The sequence below is a fragment of the Dreissena polymorpha genome, chromosome 2 (genome assembly GCF_020536995.1).
Source record: "Dreissena polymorpha isolate Duluth1 chromosome 2, UMN_Dpol_1.0, whole genome shotgun sequence".
Classification (NCBI taxonomy): domain Eukaryota; kingdom Metazoa; phylum Mollusca; class Bivalvia; order Myida; family Dreissenidae; genus Dreissena; species Dreissena polymorpha.
In genome coordinates, this window is record NC_068356.1 from 137,175,223 (window position 1) to 137,194,862 (window position 19,640).

Sequence of the window (19,640 nt, forward strand, 5' to 3'; positions counted from 1 at the left end):
GTTGCAACAATCATCAAGTATAACCGATAGAGAACAAGCATGTTGGAACTCTCATAAAGCATGTTAGAAAAAACATCACGCATAATGTAAATTTTTATCATGAATGATGTAATGTTGCAGCAATCATCAAGTATAAACAAATAGACAACAAGCAGGTTGGAATTGTCATAAAACATATCAGAATAAGCATCATTCATAATGTAAATATTCACCACGAATGATGTAATGTTTACCTAAATACACTTCCATATATTCATGACAACATATTAACAAAACGCATCCCAGTAAACAGACGCTTTTACACTCTGGATCAGCAGACGATTTATTTCATAAATCAATCTCTGGGTTAATAGTCGCCATCTTTCGAACTACTTTCTAAAGTACAACAACAACAATAACAGTAGAAGACAATTTTAATTGCGAAAAGTTTTAAAATTGAGTACATGTGTCACGGTTGTTGAGTGGAATAGTGTTATTTTCAACTGTGTACGAAGCATGTGAACTGGTAGTGGAATAACCGAATTGTTGGTGGAAATGGAATTTAGAAATATATCTAATAATTCATCATCGTGTAGAATAATCATCAGCATCATTTCTGTGGAACATTGCACTATTCAAAATACAAGTGTTTCATAGATATGGTGCTTTTGACATAGTTCACTAACCATCAAGACTGAAATGATTCATGCACACAGGTAAAGTAAATAATTGAATTTGTGCAGAATGTTTATTTTTTACAAATTATTATTTAATTTGACCAATTTATTTTAGATTGATTGCACTGAAACTCAAAGTCTAAAGCTTAGTAAGACACTTAAGCCAGTTTTCTGAGAAGAAACAATACTTGTTCAGAGTATAGCAGGCTCATGCGGCCTCTGGTTTATTTATTTGGCCTCGGCCTTTAACCTGGGTCGCTTTGATTTCTGGTGTTTAGCCCCCATATCAACAAGGCTCTCGACCCTAAATGTAGTTATTCATATTGTTTAAAGATTTTGAGAACCCTCACTCGGTGCCAGTGGGGATAAAACAGGGACCTTCTTATAGCTAGATGAATGCATCAAATATGCCAGCAACACTTTATAATCAATAACTTTATAATTGATGATTCTGTTCTTTTAACTACATTACTAATTTACCAAAACAATGTGAAACACATTTTTATGCCCCCAAAGGAGGGCATATAGTGATCGCACTGTCCGTCTGTCTATCCGTCACACTTTGCATTTAGGTTTCGAAAAAATGCTCATAACTTCTATGTCGCTTCAGATGTAACATTCATATTTGGTATGCATGTGTATATGGACAAGGCCTTCCCATACACACACAAATTTTGACCCCTTTGACCTTGAACTTAGGGTCAGCTTTTAGGTTTTGAAAAATGCTCATAACTTCTATTAAAGCGTTTATCGGAGGCGTATGTCATCCTACAGAGACAGCTCTTGTTTTTGCTACTGTCCTCTGCACAAACCATGATATATCTGCATATATGCATCCAACCAAATCAGTAAAACTATTTGTCACTTAATTACAGTAAACTTATTGCATGTTAACTTTTCACCAATATATATATACATGTATATATAATTATATATAACAGATCTTGAAAAAAACTCACATCAAACTTCAAATTGTTTTAGTAAATTATAGGCTTTAATTGGTATTGTGACATTGACACCACTCATGCATGCGACTATACAATTATACAACTATGGAGCACATTATTTATGAGAAATTCCAATACATCAACATATCGTCTCAGATTTAAGGCAGATAATCTAGTGCTTTTTTGCTGCCATTTTTACTATTACACATTTTTTCATTATCCCCACGCTTTTTGAAAAAAAGGTGGGGATATTGTGGTTATGTCCGCCGTCCGTCTGTCTGTCTGTCTGTCTGTCTGTCCGTCCGTCCTGGCCACTATCTCCTCCTACACTAAAAGCACTAGAACCTTGAAACTTACACACATGGTAGCTATGAGCAAATGTGCGACCCTGCACTATTTGGAATTTTGATCTGACCCCTGGGTCAAAAGTTATAGCGGTTGGGGTGGGGCCGCGTCAGAAATTATCACTCATTTTTTTAGGTTATTTTACATTTACTTCTTTATTTCTACACCGATTCACTTCAAATTGATACTGGACCTCTCTTATGACAATACGGTCAATCTCAACCATGCATGGCCCCATTCCCAACCCTGGGGCACCCCGCCCACATAGGCCACACCCACCAAAAGTTTCCATTTACTATAATTTTTTCATTTTTACACGGATTCACTTCAAATTGATACTGAACTTTTGTTATGACATTAGGGTCAATCTCAACTATGCATGGCCCCAATCCCAACCCTGGGGTGCCCGCCCACATAGGCCACACCCACCAAAAAATTCCATTTACTATAATTTTTTCATTTCTACACGGATTCACTTCAAATTGATACTGAACTTCTCTTATGACATTAGGGTCAATCTCAACTATGCATGGCCCCATAACCAACCCTGGGGCCCCGCCAACATAGACCACACCCACCCAAAATTGCCTTTACTATAATTTCTTCATTTCTACACCGATTCACTTCAAATTGATATTGAACTTCTCTTATGACAATACAGTCAATCTCAACTATGCATGGCCCCATTACCAACCCTGGGGCGCCCCGCCCACATAGACCACACCCACCCAAAATTGCCTTTTACTATAATTTCTTCATTTTTACACCGATTCACTTCAAATTGATACTGAACCTCTCTTATGACAATACGGTCAATCTCAACTATGCATGGCCCCATTACCAACCCTGGGGCCCCGCCCACATAGACCACACCCGCCCAAAATTGCCTTTTACTATAATTTCTTCTTTTCTACACCGATTCACTTCAAATTGATACTGAACTTCTCTTATGACAATACGGTCAATCTCAACTATGCATGGCACAATTACCAACCCTGGGGCGCCCTGCCCACATATGTCACACCCACCCAAAATTGCCTTTTACTATAACTTCTTCATTTCTACACCAATTCACTTCTAATTGATGATGAACTTCTCTTATGACAATACGGTCAATCTCAGCTATGCATGGCCCCATTACCAACCCTGGGGCACACCTAGGTCAAACATTCGGCGTGGGGATACGCGTCGGCCTCTGCCGCGCCATTTCTAGTTTTATGTTATGATGCATTGATCTTGTTTCTTAATTAACCAAGCAATCATGTTAAACTTTTGAAGAAAGATGTTGTCTGATAAATATAGAAAATATAATCACTACAAAGTGAACAAAATTCAGTTGAATACTGTGACCAACAAAGATTTGCCAAAGAGCAATTCAGATCATGATTTAAATTAAATACAAGTAATATGAAAGTCTGCCTATTGGATCCCAGTTAAGACTTATTTGTCAAATCTGCACATTAATTTTCCCTTAGCCATGTAGAATTGGGGACTAAATACCATCAAGTCATGTAAAAAGGAGCAGGGTATAGCACGCTGTTATTGATCTCTTGAGCTTTCACATGAATTTTACGGGTTATTTTCATACAACAAATGATATTATGTAGTGCAATGATAAAGCATTATGAGCACAAATTATATCTCTTACTAGTGGTGCAAAAATCATTTAAGTGTCACATTTCAAAAGAAAATTTATATAAAAAGGTATTACTAATTGTTAAAACGTTATAAAAGGTTATTTCAATTCACTAAAGCATTTAATTACAAGAACAAGTGCATTTTATGTCCATTACAATACATGTAACAGTATTGGCATTGTATTTATCTGCATTTGATGTGCATTTAATACACTTAAAAATGCAGACAAGACACACTTCTAACAGAAACAAATGTATTTTTTTCTGCATTTTTCCAGCATTAATACTCTTCAAGTGTATTTTTTATCATCCCAAATACACTTTACCAGGAAAAAAAGTATGTTAAAATGCATTTTTAGTTTGTTTTAAGTATATTTTCAAATGCATTAAGACACTCTTTTCTTTTGCAAAAAATGTTGAACAAAAACTTGAAAATATTTAATATACTAAAGTGTAGTAATAATTAAAGTTTTGTATGAGCATCAAAAACAGTGTCAAATTCATACCAGTGCCTATTTAGTAGCAGTAGGCCTTATATGGTCTACTTGTGGTAGAAATAATGCATTTTGTATAATACAACATACATAAATTTAAAAATATAGCTGCCCATACAGTTCAATACAATGTTCAATTAACTACACTATGCAAAGTTGAAATATGACATCAAGCTTGGAATAATCTTTTCAATAATGAATAATATGCTGTTTTAATTTATAAGTGAAATAAACACTTGCATATAAAAACTGATTTTAAATCAAAACTAAATGTTTAATTTGATTTTTAGCTCCACTGGCTAAAGGTCCTGTGTCCATCATGCATCCATGCATAAACTTTTCCTTTAAACATCTTCTCCTAAACTACTGGTCCAATTCTGATGAAATTTCTTAGGAATGTTCTTGGGGTGTACCTCTTTCAAATTTGTTCAAATTATGCCCCTGGGGTTAAATTTGACTCTGCCCTGGGGGTCACAAAATTGAAAATTTGCTTAAATAAGGCCTATTTTGTGAAAACTTTCAAAATCTCCCGTCCATTACCATTGGGCCTAGGGCTATCAAATTTGGTATGTAGAGACATCTAATAGTCCTCTACCAAATTTGTTCAAATTATACCCCTGGGGTCAAATTTGACCCTGCCCCGGGGGTCACAAAATTGAACATATGCTTATATAGGGTATATTTTGTGAAAACTTTACAAATCTTCTCGTCCATAACCATTGGGACTAGGGCTACCAAATTTGGTATGTAGTGGCATCTTATAGTCCTCTACCAAGTTTGTTCAAATTATGCCCCTGGGGTCAAGTTTGACCCTGCCCCGAGGGTCACAAAATTGAACATATGCTTATATAAGGCCTATTTTGTGAAAACTTCAAAAAATTTCTTGTCACTAACAATCCGGTCAAGGGCTATCAAATTTGGTATATTGTGACATCTAATAATCCTCCACCAAATTTGTTCAAATTTAATCCCTAGGGTCAAATTTGACCCTGCCCCAGGGGTCACAAAATTGAACATATGCTTATATAATGCCTATTTTGTGATACATTTTTGTAACTTAAAAAAAATCCTGTCCATAACCATTACGCCTAGGGCTACACAATTTGGTATGTAGTGACATTGTATAGTCCTCTACTTAGTTTGTTCAAATTATGCCCCAGGGTTCAAATTTGACCCTGCCCCGGGGGCCACAAAATCAATTATATGCTTATATAGTGCCTATTTTGTGAAAATTTTAAAACTCTTCTTGTCCTTAACCATAAGGCATAGGGCTACCAAATTTGGTATGTAGTGACATGTTATAGTTCTCTACCAAGTTTGTTCAAATTATGCCCCTTGGGTCAAATTTGACCCTGCCCGGGGTCACAAAACTGAACATACGCTTATATGGGGCCTATTTTGTGAAAACTTTAAAAATCTTGTTGTCCATAACCATTGGGCCTAGGGCTACCAAATTTGGTATGTAGTGACATCTAATAAACCTCTACCAAATTTGTTCAAATAATGCCTCTTGGGTCAACTTTGACCCTGCCCCGGGGGGTCACAAAATTGAATAAATGCTTTTAAAGCGCCTATTTTGTGAAATCTTTAAAAATCTTCTTGTCGAAAACCATTTGGACTATGGCTACCAAATTTGGTATGCAGTAACATCTTTTAGTCCTCTACCAAGTTTGTTCAAATTATGCCCTTTGGGTCAAATTTGATCCTGACCCGCATGTCACAAAATTTAACATTATATACGCTTATATCTTGCTTTTTTTTGTGAAAACTTTAAAAATATTCTTGTCCTTAACTCTAGGACCTATGGCTACCACATTTTGTATGTAGTGAGATATAGTAGTCCTCTACAAAGTTTTCTCAAATTATGCCCCTGGGGTTAAATTTGACCCAGCCCAGATGGTCACAAAAGTGTACATGTGCTTAAATAGGGCCTATATTTAAGTATTTGCACATGCAGAGAAATTTGTTTCAGCCTTTTTTCAGCAGTGGAGTGATACAGGGCCATCATGGCCCTCTTGTTTAAATACTCAAAAAATGAAACCGTGTTCATGCTTGCATGAACACAGTTTATAAATGCTGTCAGAATTATAAAATATGCAATTACTATAAATACAAATGCCAGGGAAAAGTGCTTTTTGTACTAAAAAATTCCAATGAATATTACAATAATACATTCTGAATACTTTAGTATGTAATTAACAGTTTTTGTCTGAGAAAATCACTAAATTTTATATATTTATTCAAATTCACATAAATCATATTTCAAAAACACATCATTACTTCAAATCCTTTCACACAATACTGAAAAAAAGCACAGTTTCTGATTGTTATTGATTCTTTATTAATTTATACATGTACCATTTTTTAATCTTGATGCATCCTCAATTGTATAATGCACATCTTAATCTGTTTTAACAATTACAATATAAAGATTAAGGCTGACTCAGTAAAATAATAATCCATGATTTCTGCAGTACTTGCAAACAAAATAGGAATACTGCTGTGATATTATCTATCTATCTAATGGGATATTAATTTGGCTTCAATAGAAAAAAATCAAAGCATACACATGTATAAAATGTGTATGTATATATGAGTTAAACTTAAATTGATTGACCATCGATAAAAAGATATTATAATATATGTATGTATATATATATCCTTGTTAAACTAAAAATTAAATATGTATGTTTCTATTACATCATTTAGGACTTTTATTTTCAGACAAAGTAGAGTGAAGCTTAAAACAGTATCCAATTGTAACAGTCAATTTTTGGAAAATCAACCTTATAATTATTTTCTGTGTTGGCCAATGTCATAATTGGTATAAAATGTATATTGAACTGGAAGTTTTCTTTATTTTAAATGATAACATTTGCTTGGTCAGCCATAATTGTCACAATCAAGTGATCTTTTTACACTGTAGTTTTCTCACTGACTATGGGTTTGTTCCGAGAATGAGCCACACAAAGTATCGTTGGGGAGATGAGTTGTCAATTTTATGTTTATCAGTCTTTCATAATCCAGTATACCTGTAAAAAGGGAATTTGTAACTAATAATCACACAATATACACAACTAAAATTGTTTGAATTTAGATTTATTTAGTACTGCACATTAATCATTTTCCAAAAATATGTAGCAACATTACATTATATAATGCTGCAATACTAAAGTAATTAACTAATTTAAGGTCGCTGATGTGTAATGGATGTGGTGTCCACCTAATGATCTGGAGGTCACTGGTTTGATCCCCAGTGTGGGAGCATTCTTAAGAAATCTCCATGAGACACCCAAGTACTGGTTCTAGGCCCAGGAAACGAACTCAAGAGCATTTCACATACATGTACGTAGTTAGTACTTTAAATTTAATCGAACTAAAAATGGGTTAAAACTAACAACTGAAACCCTTATTAATACATTTTATTTTGAATCAAGCAAATGTGCAAAAAAAATAAAAATAATGAGTAAAATTTAAAAATTCTACTTTAAAGTAATCATGATAATTTAGATCATTTTCAGAATATTTAATGATGATAATGATACAATTATATATTCCCTAAATGATAAAAATAAAACATGTAATGTTAATTTATGAAAAAAACGTTTTAATTTTATCAATATCATGGTAATTACAACTAGATACAGGCAATTAGATCAGAAACGTGCATTAATTATATTAACCCATTCATGCCTAGCGTCCTGAAAAAAAGACATTGCAAACAGCGTAGACCCAGATGAGACGCCGCATAAAGCGGCGTCTCATCTGGGTCTGCGCTGTTTGCTTAAAGAAATTTCTGTAAGAAATATTCTAAATATAGAAATTAATATTACAGACACCCCTACTTTTGGAAATAAATTGATCCAATTTAGAAGGAAGGGAGAGTCCACTGGGCATAAATGGGTTAATGAACAACCCAGACATTTGTAGTGATTTATGGTCACTATTTGATTAACGTTCTATACATAACCTGTCATAAAGGGTATTTTTTAGCCAGTACTACAATCGGCAATATAGTCTGTATTGCATTCATATTCCAACGTCTATTATCGATTCGCTTCCTCAAACTGAACAAATATTTAATGTTTACATCGCGAAACGTAATGCATCCAGTTTCACTTTCGGTTTGATTGGTTTTGTAAACACCGTAATTTCATCTTAAAAATTGGATGATAGGGTGATTAAATAATAATGGAAAAGTAAATCACTTGGATAATAGGTCAAAATGCAACACAAATGAACGTTAATAGTGCTCTTAATATCAAAGTTTCGGTAAAAAGTTTGGCGCTAGTTCAACGCGCATCGTATACAGCCTCATAACAATAGACTGACAACCTTTTGGGTAGTAAAGTAGTAATACAAGGCAATATGGCGACCGTTAGCCACGAGGCCTATCTTACGGAGGAATCCGAGATAGCCGATGTATCACGATTGACGCTTTTATTGCATCTAGTATGCTATTTTCAATAAAAGCGCCTGTTTCAATCGATTATTGTACATTCGGATACTTTTTCTGGGTAACGGCTTTTATGTTTATAAAACAATTGCAACAAATACAGACTTATTGGATGCAATACCGGAATATATTGGACGGTCACGTAGTACATATGAAAAATGTCCAATGGATGAATTTATTTGATATAGAATAATATTAAAATTATCAATTAATGGTACAAAACATTTATTGTGATCATCTGACTTGCGATATTGGTGTTTCATGTGAGCAATATGCGCCAAGTGTCGCAGTCCGCACGGGCTAATCAGGGATGACACTTGTCACCTAGACTGGATTTTAGTCTAGAAGAGAATTTCTTTAAACGATAATCCCATAAGAACCGAGTCGCCCTTGAATAGCCTGTACGGACTGCGCAGTTATTAAACCCCGTTTTCCCAGAGCGCGGCTCAATCATGTACTTTGTCTTATAACGTCATCAATGCAAACTTTATTGCAATATGAAATTAAGATAATCTTGGTAATTCAGATGAAAGAACTTCAGAGGAATTAGTGGTGTCTGAATTGAGTTGAAGCTATTTTTTATTTATTCTGCGCCCATATATGTTCCGCAACTATAGTCTCCATTATCCTGTATATCCTCCTCCTCCTCCCCCTCCACCAATTCCGACTCCTCCTCCTCCGACTCCTCCTCCCCCTCATCATCACCAACATCATCATCATCATCATCATCATCATCATCATCATCATCATCATCATCATCATCATCATCATCATCATCATCATCATCATCATCATCATCATCATCATCATCATCATCATCATCATCATCATCATCAGCAGCAGCAGCAGCAGCAGCAGCATCATCATCATCATCATCATCATCATCATCATCATTATAATTAGCATCATTAGCATCATTAGCATCATTAGCAATCGAGGCAGTATACCAGTAGTTGATGTAGCAGTAGTAATATATCTAAAGTGATTTTGCTCTTATTTATTAACTTGTGCATTTCAGGCAACGGAATCGTCCGAGCGGAAGAGGAACGCCAGCGTCCCTTTGACGTTACGTGTTTTCCATGGGTTTCCCACGTCGCCGCCGACTTTCCCATCGACAACAGCCCAAGCGAAGGAGAATGACGACAACGATAATTCGTTGATTTTGGTTATTGAAATTACCGTACCATGCGTTGTCGCTGTTGTCGTCTGCGTTTGTCTTATCGTGTTTCTCGTACGACATAGGTTAGCCAAAGCGGCGCAAACGAAGTACGCGATAAAAGAGGTCGAGAAATCTCGGTCGCTTCATCGACGATCCATCAGCATGTTATCGTCAACGCCAATAAATCCGTACGATCTGGCGAGAGCTTACGCGAAGTTATCCATCGACGTAATCATCGGAGAAACGGAGAAATCGCTAAACGACGACTATTCCAAGTTGCGTTATTCGTTGAACGACTACGCTGACGTCACCGATACTTTGACGCCGACGCCGAGTAGCTCAGGAATGGTTGCGTCGCAGGAAATCTCGTCGGAAAACGGCGGCGACGACATGGAATCCACGACCGCTTCGTTTGGTCAGCTTTATTCTGTGGTATGCAAACGAAAGCAGCGTAAGCGAATAATCGGAGCTACATGCGCTATTGCTGCTGACTTCGTTGACTCAACCACGGCCGGTGTCGTTGATTGTGACGTCACCAATGACGTCACTGGGTATGAAGATGTGGGCGTCGGGCGTTACGTCGTGGATGGCGTCAACGCTGTTGTAGAGCGTGACGGCACTTGTAATGTCATTACGGACGTCGAGAGTGGTGTCGCGGACGACTTCAATAATGACGTTGAGAGTGACGTCAACAATGAAGACGTCGCTGATGACGCCAACAATGACGATGCGATGTCTGAAGAACATAACGTTGGTCACAAAAGAATGGCGTGGCACGAAGATAGTAATTACAATCACGATTTCGGTGACGATGGAAATGACTTGTATTAAAAGCCAATTCGTTTAAAAGTTATGTAAATAAAGTAGAACATTGAAGATTGAAATAGTGAATCAATGTGTGTAAAAAATGTCTTAGCAAGTACTATATTTATAGTTTATTATTTGACATAGTTGAATTAAATAGATAGATACTTTGATGTGACATGGGTGTGTCTAATTATTATTATCATTTTATCTTATTATTATTATTATTATTATTATTATTATTATTATTATTATTATTATTATTATTATTATTATTATTATTATTATTATCTTTATTTATAATAATAATTATTATTATTATTATTTATTTATTTTTATTATTATTATTATTATTATTATTATTATTATTATTATTATTATTATTATTATTATTATTTTTATTATTATTATTATTATTATTATTATCATCATTATTATTACAACTGTTGTTTTTATTATTATCATTATTATTATTATAAGTAGTAGTAGTAGTAGTAGTAGTAGTAGTAGTAGTAGTAGTAGTAGTAGTAGTAGTAGTATAAATGCAACACTTATCAAAGAAATCAAAAGTCAAACAATCGATTGGATTAATAAGAATGTTTGCACTGTCTGAATTAAACTGTGAAAACATCGAGTCACGTCTATGATTTTCTCAAAAATTTCTTGGTCCCCTTATATGCTTGAGAGTTCGGTGTTGAGAAAATAATTTGTTTTCCGAGATACATACAAGTATTTTAACAAAAAATTCTGACAACTATCAATATTTAACAAATAAAACCATTTCGACGCGATACAGTTACAGAACAGTTGATGCACTGATAAATATGTGATTATTTTTACCATAGTAAAGCGATACTGAAACCAGCTGTTTCATTTATTTCATACGCAACTTTCCAGATATTATGTTTTGCATTTTTGCCCATGCTGTAACAGATTTGGATTTCGTAATGGCGAGGTAAGATTGTTTCTGTTAATAACAATAATACAAATTAAATAACTATGATGATGATGATGATGACGACGACGACGACGATGATGATGATGATGATGATGATGATGATGATATTGATGCTGCTGCTGCTGACGATGACGATGATGATGATGATGATGATGATGATGATGATGATGATGATGATGATGATGATGATGATGATGATGATGATGATGATGATGATGATGATGATGATGATGATGATGATGATGATGATGATGATGATGATGATGATGATGATGATGATGATAATGATGATAAAATAATAATAATCATGATAATAATAATTGTAATGATAATAATAATTATTTTTAATAAATTATAATAATTATTATTATTATTATTATGTTTATTAGTAGTTAATTTCGACTATTTGGTTCGTATGTCACTTGCGCATGTTTAGTTTGAGGCAACTAATTATATTTACTGTCTGATACCATACAGCGAGTATAAATCTAACATACAAATCGCGCATTGGGAAAACGGGGCTTAATGCATATGCGTAAAATCGCGTCCAATATTGACCAGGTAGGACTTCACAGGCTAATCCAGAACGACACTTCATGCATTTACAGTATTTTTCTTGTAAAGGAAGTGTCTTGTAAGAGAAAATTCAGTTAGGACGGAATGTGTCGCCCCTGATTAGCATGTGCGGCTAACTTAACGCAATTGCATTTAACCCAGTTTTCACAGAGAGTGTAATATATTTACTGTCTGATAATATACTGTGAGTATATAGATCGTACTCTATCTTTCCTGTTTGAGCTGGTTAACGCAATGGTCCTAGCACGAGTATATACGTATATACTATTTTTTCTGTACATAGGTCTTTCTTATGTAAATTGACCTACTATGAGAACACGCCTGCATGTTTCAGCTCCGTAATTACGCCTATTCCGTTAGGCAGTCCTGTCATAGTATTTACATCGAAATGTCACGCATTAGTCACACAACTTTGATGCTGTCGCCATTTTGCACTTTTCAGAAAACAATGAAATATCGTAAAATCATTAGTATTCGTAAAGTATTAATTTTCGTTGGTTCCGAGGGTTGACCGATCATCCACGCATTTATTAAAAATAAATAGGAAATGAACGACGCGATTCCCTCATGTTTTTTTTTCTCCGAACAAACAGCACACATAACAAAAATAAACGATTTTACACGTCCATGAAAAATGCTAAATTTCACGCCTACCAATATAAACGAGTTTACAGTACACGTATAACATAAGTGTGGCGTAGTGCAACACAATATAATAATGGGACAAGTTTGTTCCAATTTCGGTGATCACTTAAAACTGACTTTTTAAGTTTAAGATTCCATTCAACCGGGCGTGTGTTACAAATTTTCACGCTCTCTTTTGCTCAATAGGCGTTTGTTATCATACGAAAGGTGGACTTGCTCGGTATAATAGGAAAATGTTCTTCAATATGGACAAATCATGATAGAATTACGATAGAAATACCAATTAAGTTATGAATAGAATAAGTACGATATGTATGGCGTGATATTGAAATTTAACTTCGATGAAATACTTAAAGGCAGTCAAAATCATGGCTGTCTTGTATGTATTGCGATTTTTATAGTTGAAATTTGGATTTTAAAATCAATATATAGATACCTTTGGTCGATATTGAGAATTGAATGCTGTGTGCGGAATAAAAACAGTTCGGATTTATGCGATCGTAAGTACTTTTGTTAAAATATTAAGCGATTAATGAATTATAAATTAAATACATAAATAAAAAAACTATACGTTTATCTATTTTAAACAAACAATAAAGTAATGCATGAAAGTAATAAAAATAAAAAAAGATGCATTAATTTCCTGGTTCCTATTTTTTGGTAAATTGACAAACTAAAAAAAATATGTATAAGATTTGCATTTTTTTGTTGTAGTCATAATATTTGCGAGGAAACAGTAATACTGACATTTACCGTGATCTTTAAAAATCCTTTATATGCATCTCTTGACGATGAAAAAAAAATGAAAAAAAAATCAAGCGTTACAAATGCGAAACGATTGAATAATTTGGAGAGTTCTGTTGATATCGTTAGATATTGTGATATAACAAGGATTGCTTATAGTAGTATGTAGTATTTACTACGTCAAAGACTATGTTAGGAAGGATGGCCGAGTGGTTAAAGCGCTAGACTTTTACACCAAGGGTCAATGGTTTGAGCCCAGTTGTGGGTTACCTTTGTTCTTTCTTTAATTTTATTCTTGTTTGTACTTAAGCTATTTATTAAAAAAGCAGCATTTAATGACAACCATAAATCATGCCACAATCTGTGAAAAGTTTCCTTTAATGAATGAACAGCTTTGTCAGATATTTCCATGCCGGCACTCAACAATGCAATAAAACTATTTACAATTAGACACATTCCACAAATTCTTAGAATGGTTTTATATATTGCGGACAATATCAAACAACGTTTACCCTTTGTTGAAGACAATAAATGCTTACATGTATCTGCTATCTTAACGCATTTGATGATAAGACCTTCCGGCACGAATGTCGAAACAACGAGTGCAATATGAGAAACAATAACGAATTAACAATAGAATGCATATAGCTTTGCCACAACTATGGATATATAGCAATAACAATTGTACTATAACTGCGACAGAGGTTAGTTTAATATCGTCGTCACATGATCTACGCAGGCGACATATGTCGACTGATTCTATATGACCCACATTTATTATATCACATGGGTCAGGCACGCCTCTTTGAAAATTAAAAATAATGTCAACATGTTTGAAATGGCAGCACGGTATATTAATAGCATATATTGTTAATTATTTAGTGTTATATTGCCAATGATTATATAATAAAACTAAATACTTTTGTAGACTAATTGTTTTCAAAGCACAATGTCATGGACAATTTGTTCTATAACTATATTTTGCTGTGTTCACTTAAATTGAAAAAAAATATGTTTATCCGCATTCTTCAAATACATTGTTGGAATACTACTATAAGCGTTTCTTATCTTTCAGACATCTACAATTCTCTCAAGATATAATGCAACGACATTCAAGAACACGAAAGTAAAGACTACTTATTTGCGAGTAACTTCATTTTCTGAGTTTACAAAAATGTCAAAAGCAAGTAACTCCGGAGTGGAGAAAAGCACAAACAGGTTGAATGTTGAAGTACAAAGACTGTCCTCTTTTAAGACAGTAAAACGTCCAGTTATTAAGAAGAGAAATGAAGATAAAGGTTTCAAATATTTTCCGGACCTAGTAAACCAAAACATAATGGATTGACTTTAGACGTTTTGCAATCATTGACGCCATTTAAAAATGGCGTCAATTTAGTGACCAAGAGTCACGTGATCTGTTGCTGAACTGCATAACACTACACCCAAGTGTTCACGAAGTATTTTTTCCGGAAGTGACGAAAGATCCCCGAATAACCGACGAAGATTTACGGGGATTTCCGATTCACAGCCTGACGGCTGCAGTCATTTGCGAGGCCATTTCAAAAGGAGAGGATCCGTACAAGTTTTACTGTATGATCGAAAAGAATAACTTGGAAAATGTGCTGACTGAACTGTACACTAGTGTACATTGGAAGAAATAGGGTAAATATTGATTTATGCCATTTGTTATTAAAAAAAAGTATCTACAGAATAAATATAATAAGGACAATGCACTAAATAAAAAGATGCCATTTCACAAACCTTCAGTCGGATATCCGGATATATCGACCCTCTATTTCATGTTGAGTGTAAATAAAAAGTAAATGAAAAAGTAAAACATAACTATAATATTTAACATGTTTTGCACTAATTTGATAATTGAAGATGCATTAAGTTCAGGAGAATGATATACCGATTAAATTGTAATATACACATTAAATATTTATTTGGTCGATTACCTTTCTATGGCCATTCCTCTCCTGCCTCTGATTCCAGCAGGGCAGTTATTACTTACTGGCGATCGATTGGTCATTGTCGGCTCGGGTATTACTTACATGTACCCCGGGTATGGTAAATATACTTTATCGTACCCGGTCGATATTAGACTGTACCCGAGTTGTATGTCCGTCCAAAGCCCGATGTCGTGAAATGCGCTACCGATTATCATAAACAAACTTATCTTAAAAAAAAAAACTGCATCAACAGGCTTTTTGAGTATGAGTTTCGATAATATAGAGGCCATTTAACAGAAAATTGACATAAATGTGAGTATAATTAATTAAAAAAAATAGCCGACAACGACCGATTTAGCGTTAAATTTCCCGGATACCTTTTAGTATATTTACCGTACCCGGGGTACATGTAAGTATACTTAAGAGTACCCGGGGAACATGTAAGTAGTACCCGAGCCGACAATGACCAATCAAGCCTTACTGGCATCACTAAGTATTCTAGCATTTGAAAACCAGGTATTCGTGGAAAAGAGTGAGCTGAACGCCGTAAAATTACTACTGTCGAAACCTCGAAAGTCCGACCGGACTTGTTATTTGTTGTTGTTGTTTTCTGCAGGGTTCTCCATGTACTGCACTCTGTACTCGTCCGTAGTGAGAGACGCACGGACGAACATCAGTTTGCAAGACTTCATTGACGATGATGGGTAAGCTTGTTCTTTGTCTTTTTAAAGAATGTTTAATTATTTAAATTCGTTTGCAAGAAAGTTCGTGGTTAAAAAAACTACAACTTTTTCATGGACACGAAATTTCGTGGATTTCATATGTTGGAATAGCAAGAAATATGCCTCGAATGTTTGTCGTTTTGTCGACCATGTGGGAATTTATAATAAAAAAAACGACGGACTACTTTCAGGCCGGAGTGGGCGGAGCGTATAATTGAGCGCATGACGGAGCCCTCTTGGACGATGGGATGGGTGCAGAAAATAGTCCGCGGTCATGTGACAGAGGAGGAATACAACATGGCGATGAACACACTGTTCGTCAAATTGCACATGTTGGACCCGCAGTCTGTCATTCCGACCTTTCATCTGCTGAATCACATCCGAGGTACGTGCTGGAAGTAATTACATATACACATATTTGGGTGTTGTCCTTATTTGCATATCTATAGGTACATGTTGGCAACATATCTATAGAACATAGTTGTGTTAATAACATATCCACAGGTACGCTGTGGTGTTAATTATATATGAGCCGCGCTCTGCGAAAATGGGGATTATGCATGTGGGTCCCAGATTAGCCTGGGCAGTTCGCACAGGCTAACCAGGGGAGAAACTTCCGTTAAAACTTGATTTTTGCTAAGAAGAGACTTTTGTTAAACAAAAAAATGTCATAAAAGCGGAAAGTGTCGTCCCTGATTAGGCTGTGCGGACTGCAAAGGCTTATTTGAGACGACACTTTACGCATATGCATTTAAGCCCTTTTTCACAGAGCACGGCCCATATCCATAGATACGTGTTGGCATAAATTATTTATCAACATATAATCACATTCAAACATTGGTGCAAATAAAGTATAGAAAAAATAGACAGGTTTCCCGTTTGTTTGACGATTATTAATCATTTTCCGTATTCATTGGTTTGAACTATCGAAAAACTGTGTTTTCGCTTTTTCTACAACATTCTCCTTTTTTGTATCGAATTATTAATACTTTGTTTGATTGATGGCTTGTTACGTTGCATTTGGCCATAATAAGGTACATGTATATAATAAATATATTAGTGTATGATTGTGACAGCGGGACTGTCGCACAACCAACTCATGAGACACAACCCACCGAAACATGCAATAGCTTACTGATTAAATAAACTTAATTTAGTAATACACATTTCGCAAGGTGTATAAAGTGACTTAATAAAATAACGTATATTTAGTAAGCAAAGAGTTTGTGTCTTCATTTCAGCTCTCCCGGAGTGCAACCTAGAGCTGGCCACCCGGGACTACCTCGGAGGCCCACTGGACGCTGCGGAACTCAGCGCGCATGCGCGGACGGCCGTAACAACGGAGACCATGCCTAGCAACGGCGCCTCGCGCATGAGCCTCGACAAGATCGATGTTTTTTACGGCATTGACGTCGAGGAGTTTATAATGACGGAAGGAACGGGCGACGTCCAGACAATAAAAGAACTAGTGACCTCCTGGATTGATGCAGCGTCATGTAATCTCGTGATCACATTTGGCGGTTTTCGGCTCTCGTCGAAAAAATGCGCTTGCATCCAGATGTCGCATCCGGAAAAAGCTCGCATACCCTATGGACTAAGCATCAATTGTTCGTCTGTGACAACGAAATGAACAAACGCATGCGTTAGTTGTGACGATGTTACAAATACGTTTCGTTGATTCGAATGTTCTATCTATTGACGTCGAGGTCTGGAGGAATTTATACAATTACACATGTGTTTAGATTTTGTGGGAGAAAATAGCCAGTGTGCTTCCGTATTGAATGTTATATTGTTCATTCGACTTATTTTGTACCAAATTCATCATGTGTGTCTTCTGTGAATGTTGTAATTGTTAAGCGTACATTTTTGGTCTGAACAAATGCGAATAATGCGGTATCGATGTATAAGTTCTGCTTTTCACACATTTTTGAATGTATGACAAGTATTGATAAAACAGTTCGTGTGTTATACGTAACGCTTTAATATCATACATCAATGACAAGCGATATTTACACGTGTTCGCTTCAACGCTTGTTAATTATGGTAGATCTAATAAGTCACAGGCTTATCAGGGACGACATGTTCCGCCAAAACTGGATTCTCGCTAAGAAGAGACTTTCTTTAAACGAAAAATACCATAAAAGCGGAGACTGTCGTCCCTGATTTGCATGTTAACATGCATTAAACCCAGTTTTCCCAAAACGCTGCTCGTATTATTCTTTTTATCGCATAATGTTCAAAGTTGTGCCTTTGTTATTATTATTAATGGTTGCTAAATATGTTAATATTTGAATATATAATTTAATATGTTGTATATGTAAATATATTTGTATATATGTAACATAAAATAACATGTAAATATGTTTGAATATGTTATATGTAATACAAAAAGTTGTTGCGATGAATTCATATTTTATTTACGTTTAAAATTAAAATAACACAATCTAATATTTATATAAAATAAACAAAACTGAATTGGTACAAAAGCGTGTTCTTGTTTATATTCCAAATCGCACGAAACAGCGTCTACGTTGCATGTTATGATCACCTAAAGTCTATCTTTAGTTGTGTAAACTATTTCAAAATATTCAAAGCTGCAGCCTAATAATGGATACTTATACATTTAATTAAAACCATCGATTTAGTCAAGACAAAGTATAACGGTATGCTGGATTCGCAATATTCGTGTGTGTTTATGTCTGTTTTACTTCCTGTCCTTGCCCGTCCGTCTTCCTGTCTGTCTGTCTGACCGTCTGTGTGTCCGTAGACAAACAATTTGCCGATTGCCGATTATAACTCCTACACTATTTAAGGTACACCAATAATACATGCATGCACTTTACCTTATACGAAAAAATGCGCATGTGCAATTCTGCATCAGGCTTCGTTAAAACTTGTTCGAAAATTATGCCCCCTGCCCTTCGAACATTGAATTATTGTAACATGATTATTGTACCCTACTTGCTACATATCGTACTGACGTACGAACACAGACAGGAAGAAAAACATACGCTAATTTCCCTTGGTAAGCTGGTTTACCAGTTCTAACTGCACTGATGTCCTTCTTGATTTGGAGGTATGGGAAGAATTTCCCGAGAACCAACCCCCGGGAGAAAGTTTCGTCCCTACTAAGACGGATTAGCGCAGTTTGTAGAGTGCTTGGCACCAAATATGAGAGTCGCGAGTCGGTTCCTCGGTCCGGTCTCAGGTCACATTACTATTGCGCGGGCTGGTTATTCAAACCTTTCTACGGCCACCCTCCCCATACCTCTCATTGAAATAAGGCAGCTATTAGTTTAAAACCATGTTTTTAGCTCGATCGCATAGAAAGTCTTAGGCTTATATGAAACGCTCTTGAGTCCGTTGCCTGGGCCTAGCCAGTACTTGCTGTCTATGGGTGAGAACTTAACAACGCTCAAACAGTGGGGATCAAACCCGTGACCTCCCGATCGCTAGGCGGACACAATATCCTTTGCGACACAGCGATCTTTAAACGCCAAGGCCGTTGCTTCTGGCCAATGTATGTTCAGTTAGAACTGCTAAAC

The 19,640-nt window shown here is 35.6% G+C and overlaps 1 protein-coding gene across 1 annotated transcript; it reads left to right on the forward strand.

The window, feature by feature from the left end:
* Window positions 1-12,677: 12,677 nt before the first annotated feature.
* Window positions 12,678-18,487, forward strand: LOC127869134 (uncharacterized). Its single transcript, XM_052411469.1, has 5 exons — window positions 12,678-13,177; window positions 14,497-15,083; window positions 15,990-16,077; window positions 16,287-16,480; window positions 17,337-18,487. The coding sequence occupies exons 3-5, from the start codon at window positions 15,998-16,000 to the stop codon at window positions 17,723-17,725; spliced, it is 663 nt and encodes a 220-aa protein (XP_052267429.1). The 5' UTR covers window positions 12,678-13,177; window positions 14,497-15,083; window positions 15,990-15,997; the 3' UTR covers window positions 17,726-18,487.
* Window positions 18,488-19,640: the final 1,153 nt, after the last annotated feature.

Coding starts and splice junctions, on each gene's coding strand:
- LOC127869134 (XM_052411469.1), top strand. CDS start 15,998: ATGTACTGCACTCTGTACTCGTCCGTAGTGAGAGACGCACGGACGAAC. Junction 16,078..16,286: donor GACTTCATTGACGATGATGG/GTAAGCTTGTTC, acceptor GACTACTTTCAG/GCCGGAGTGGGCGGAGCGTA. Junction 16,481..17,336: donor TCTGCTGAATCACATCCGAG/GTACGTGCTGGA, acceptor TCTTCATTTCAG/CTCTCCCGGAGTGCAACCTA.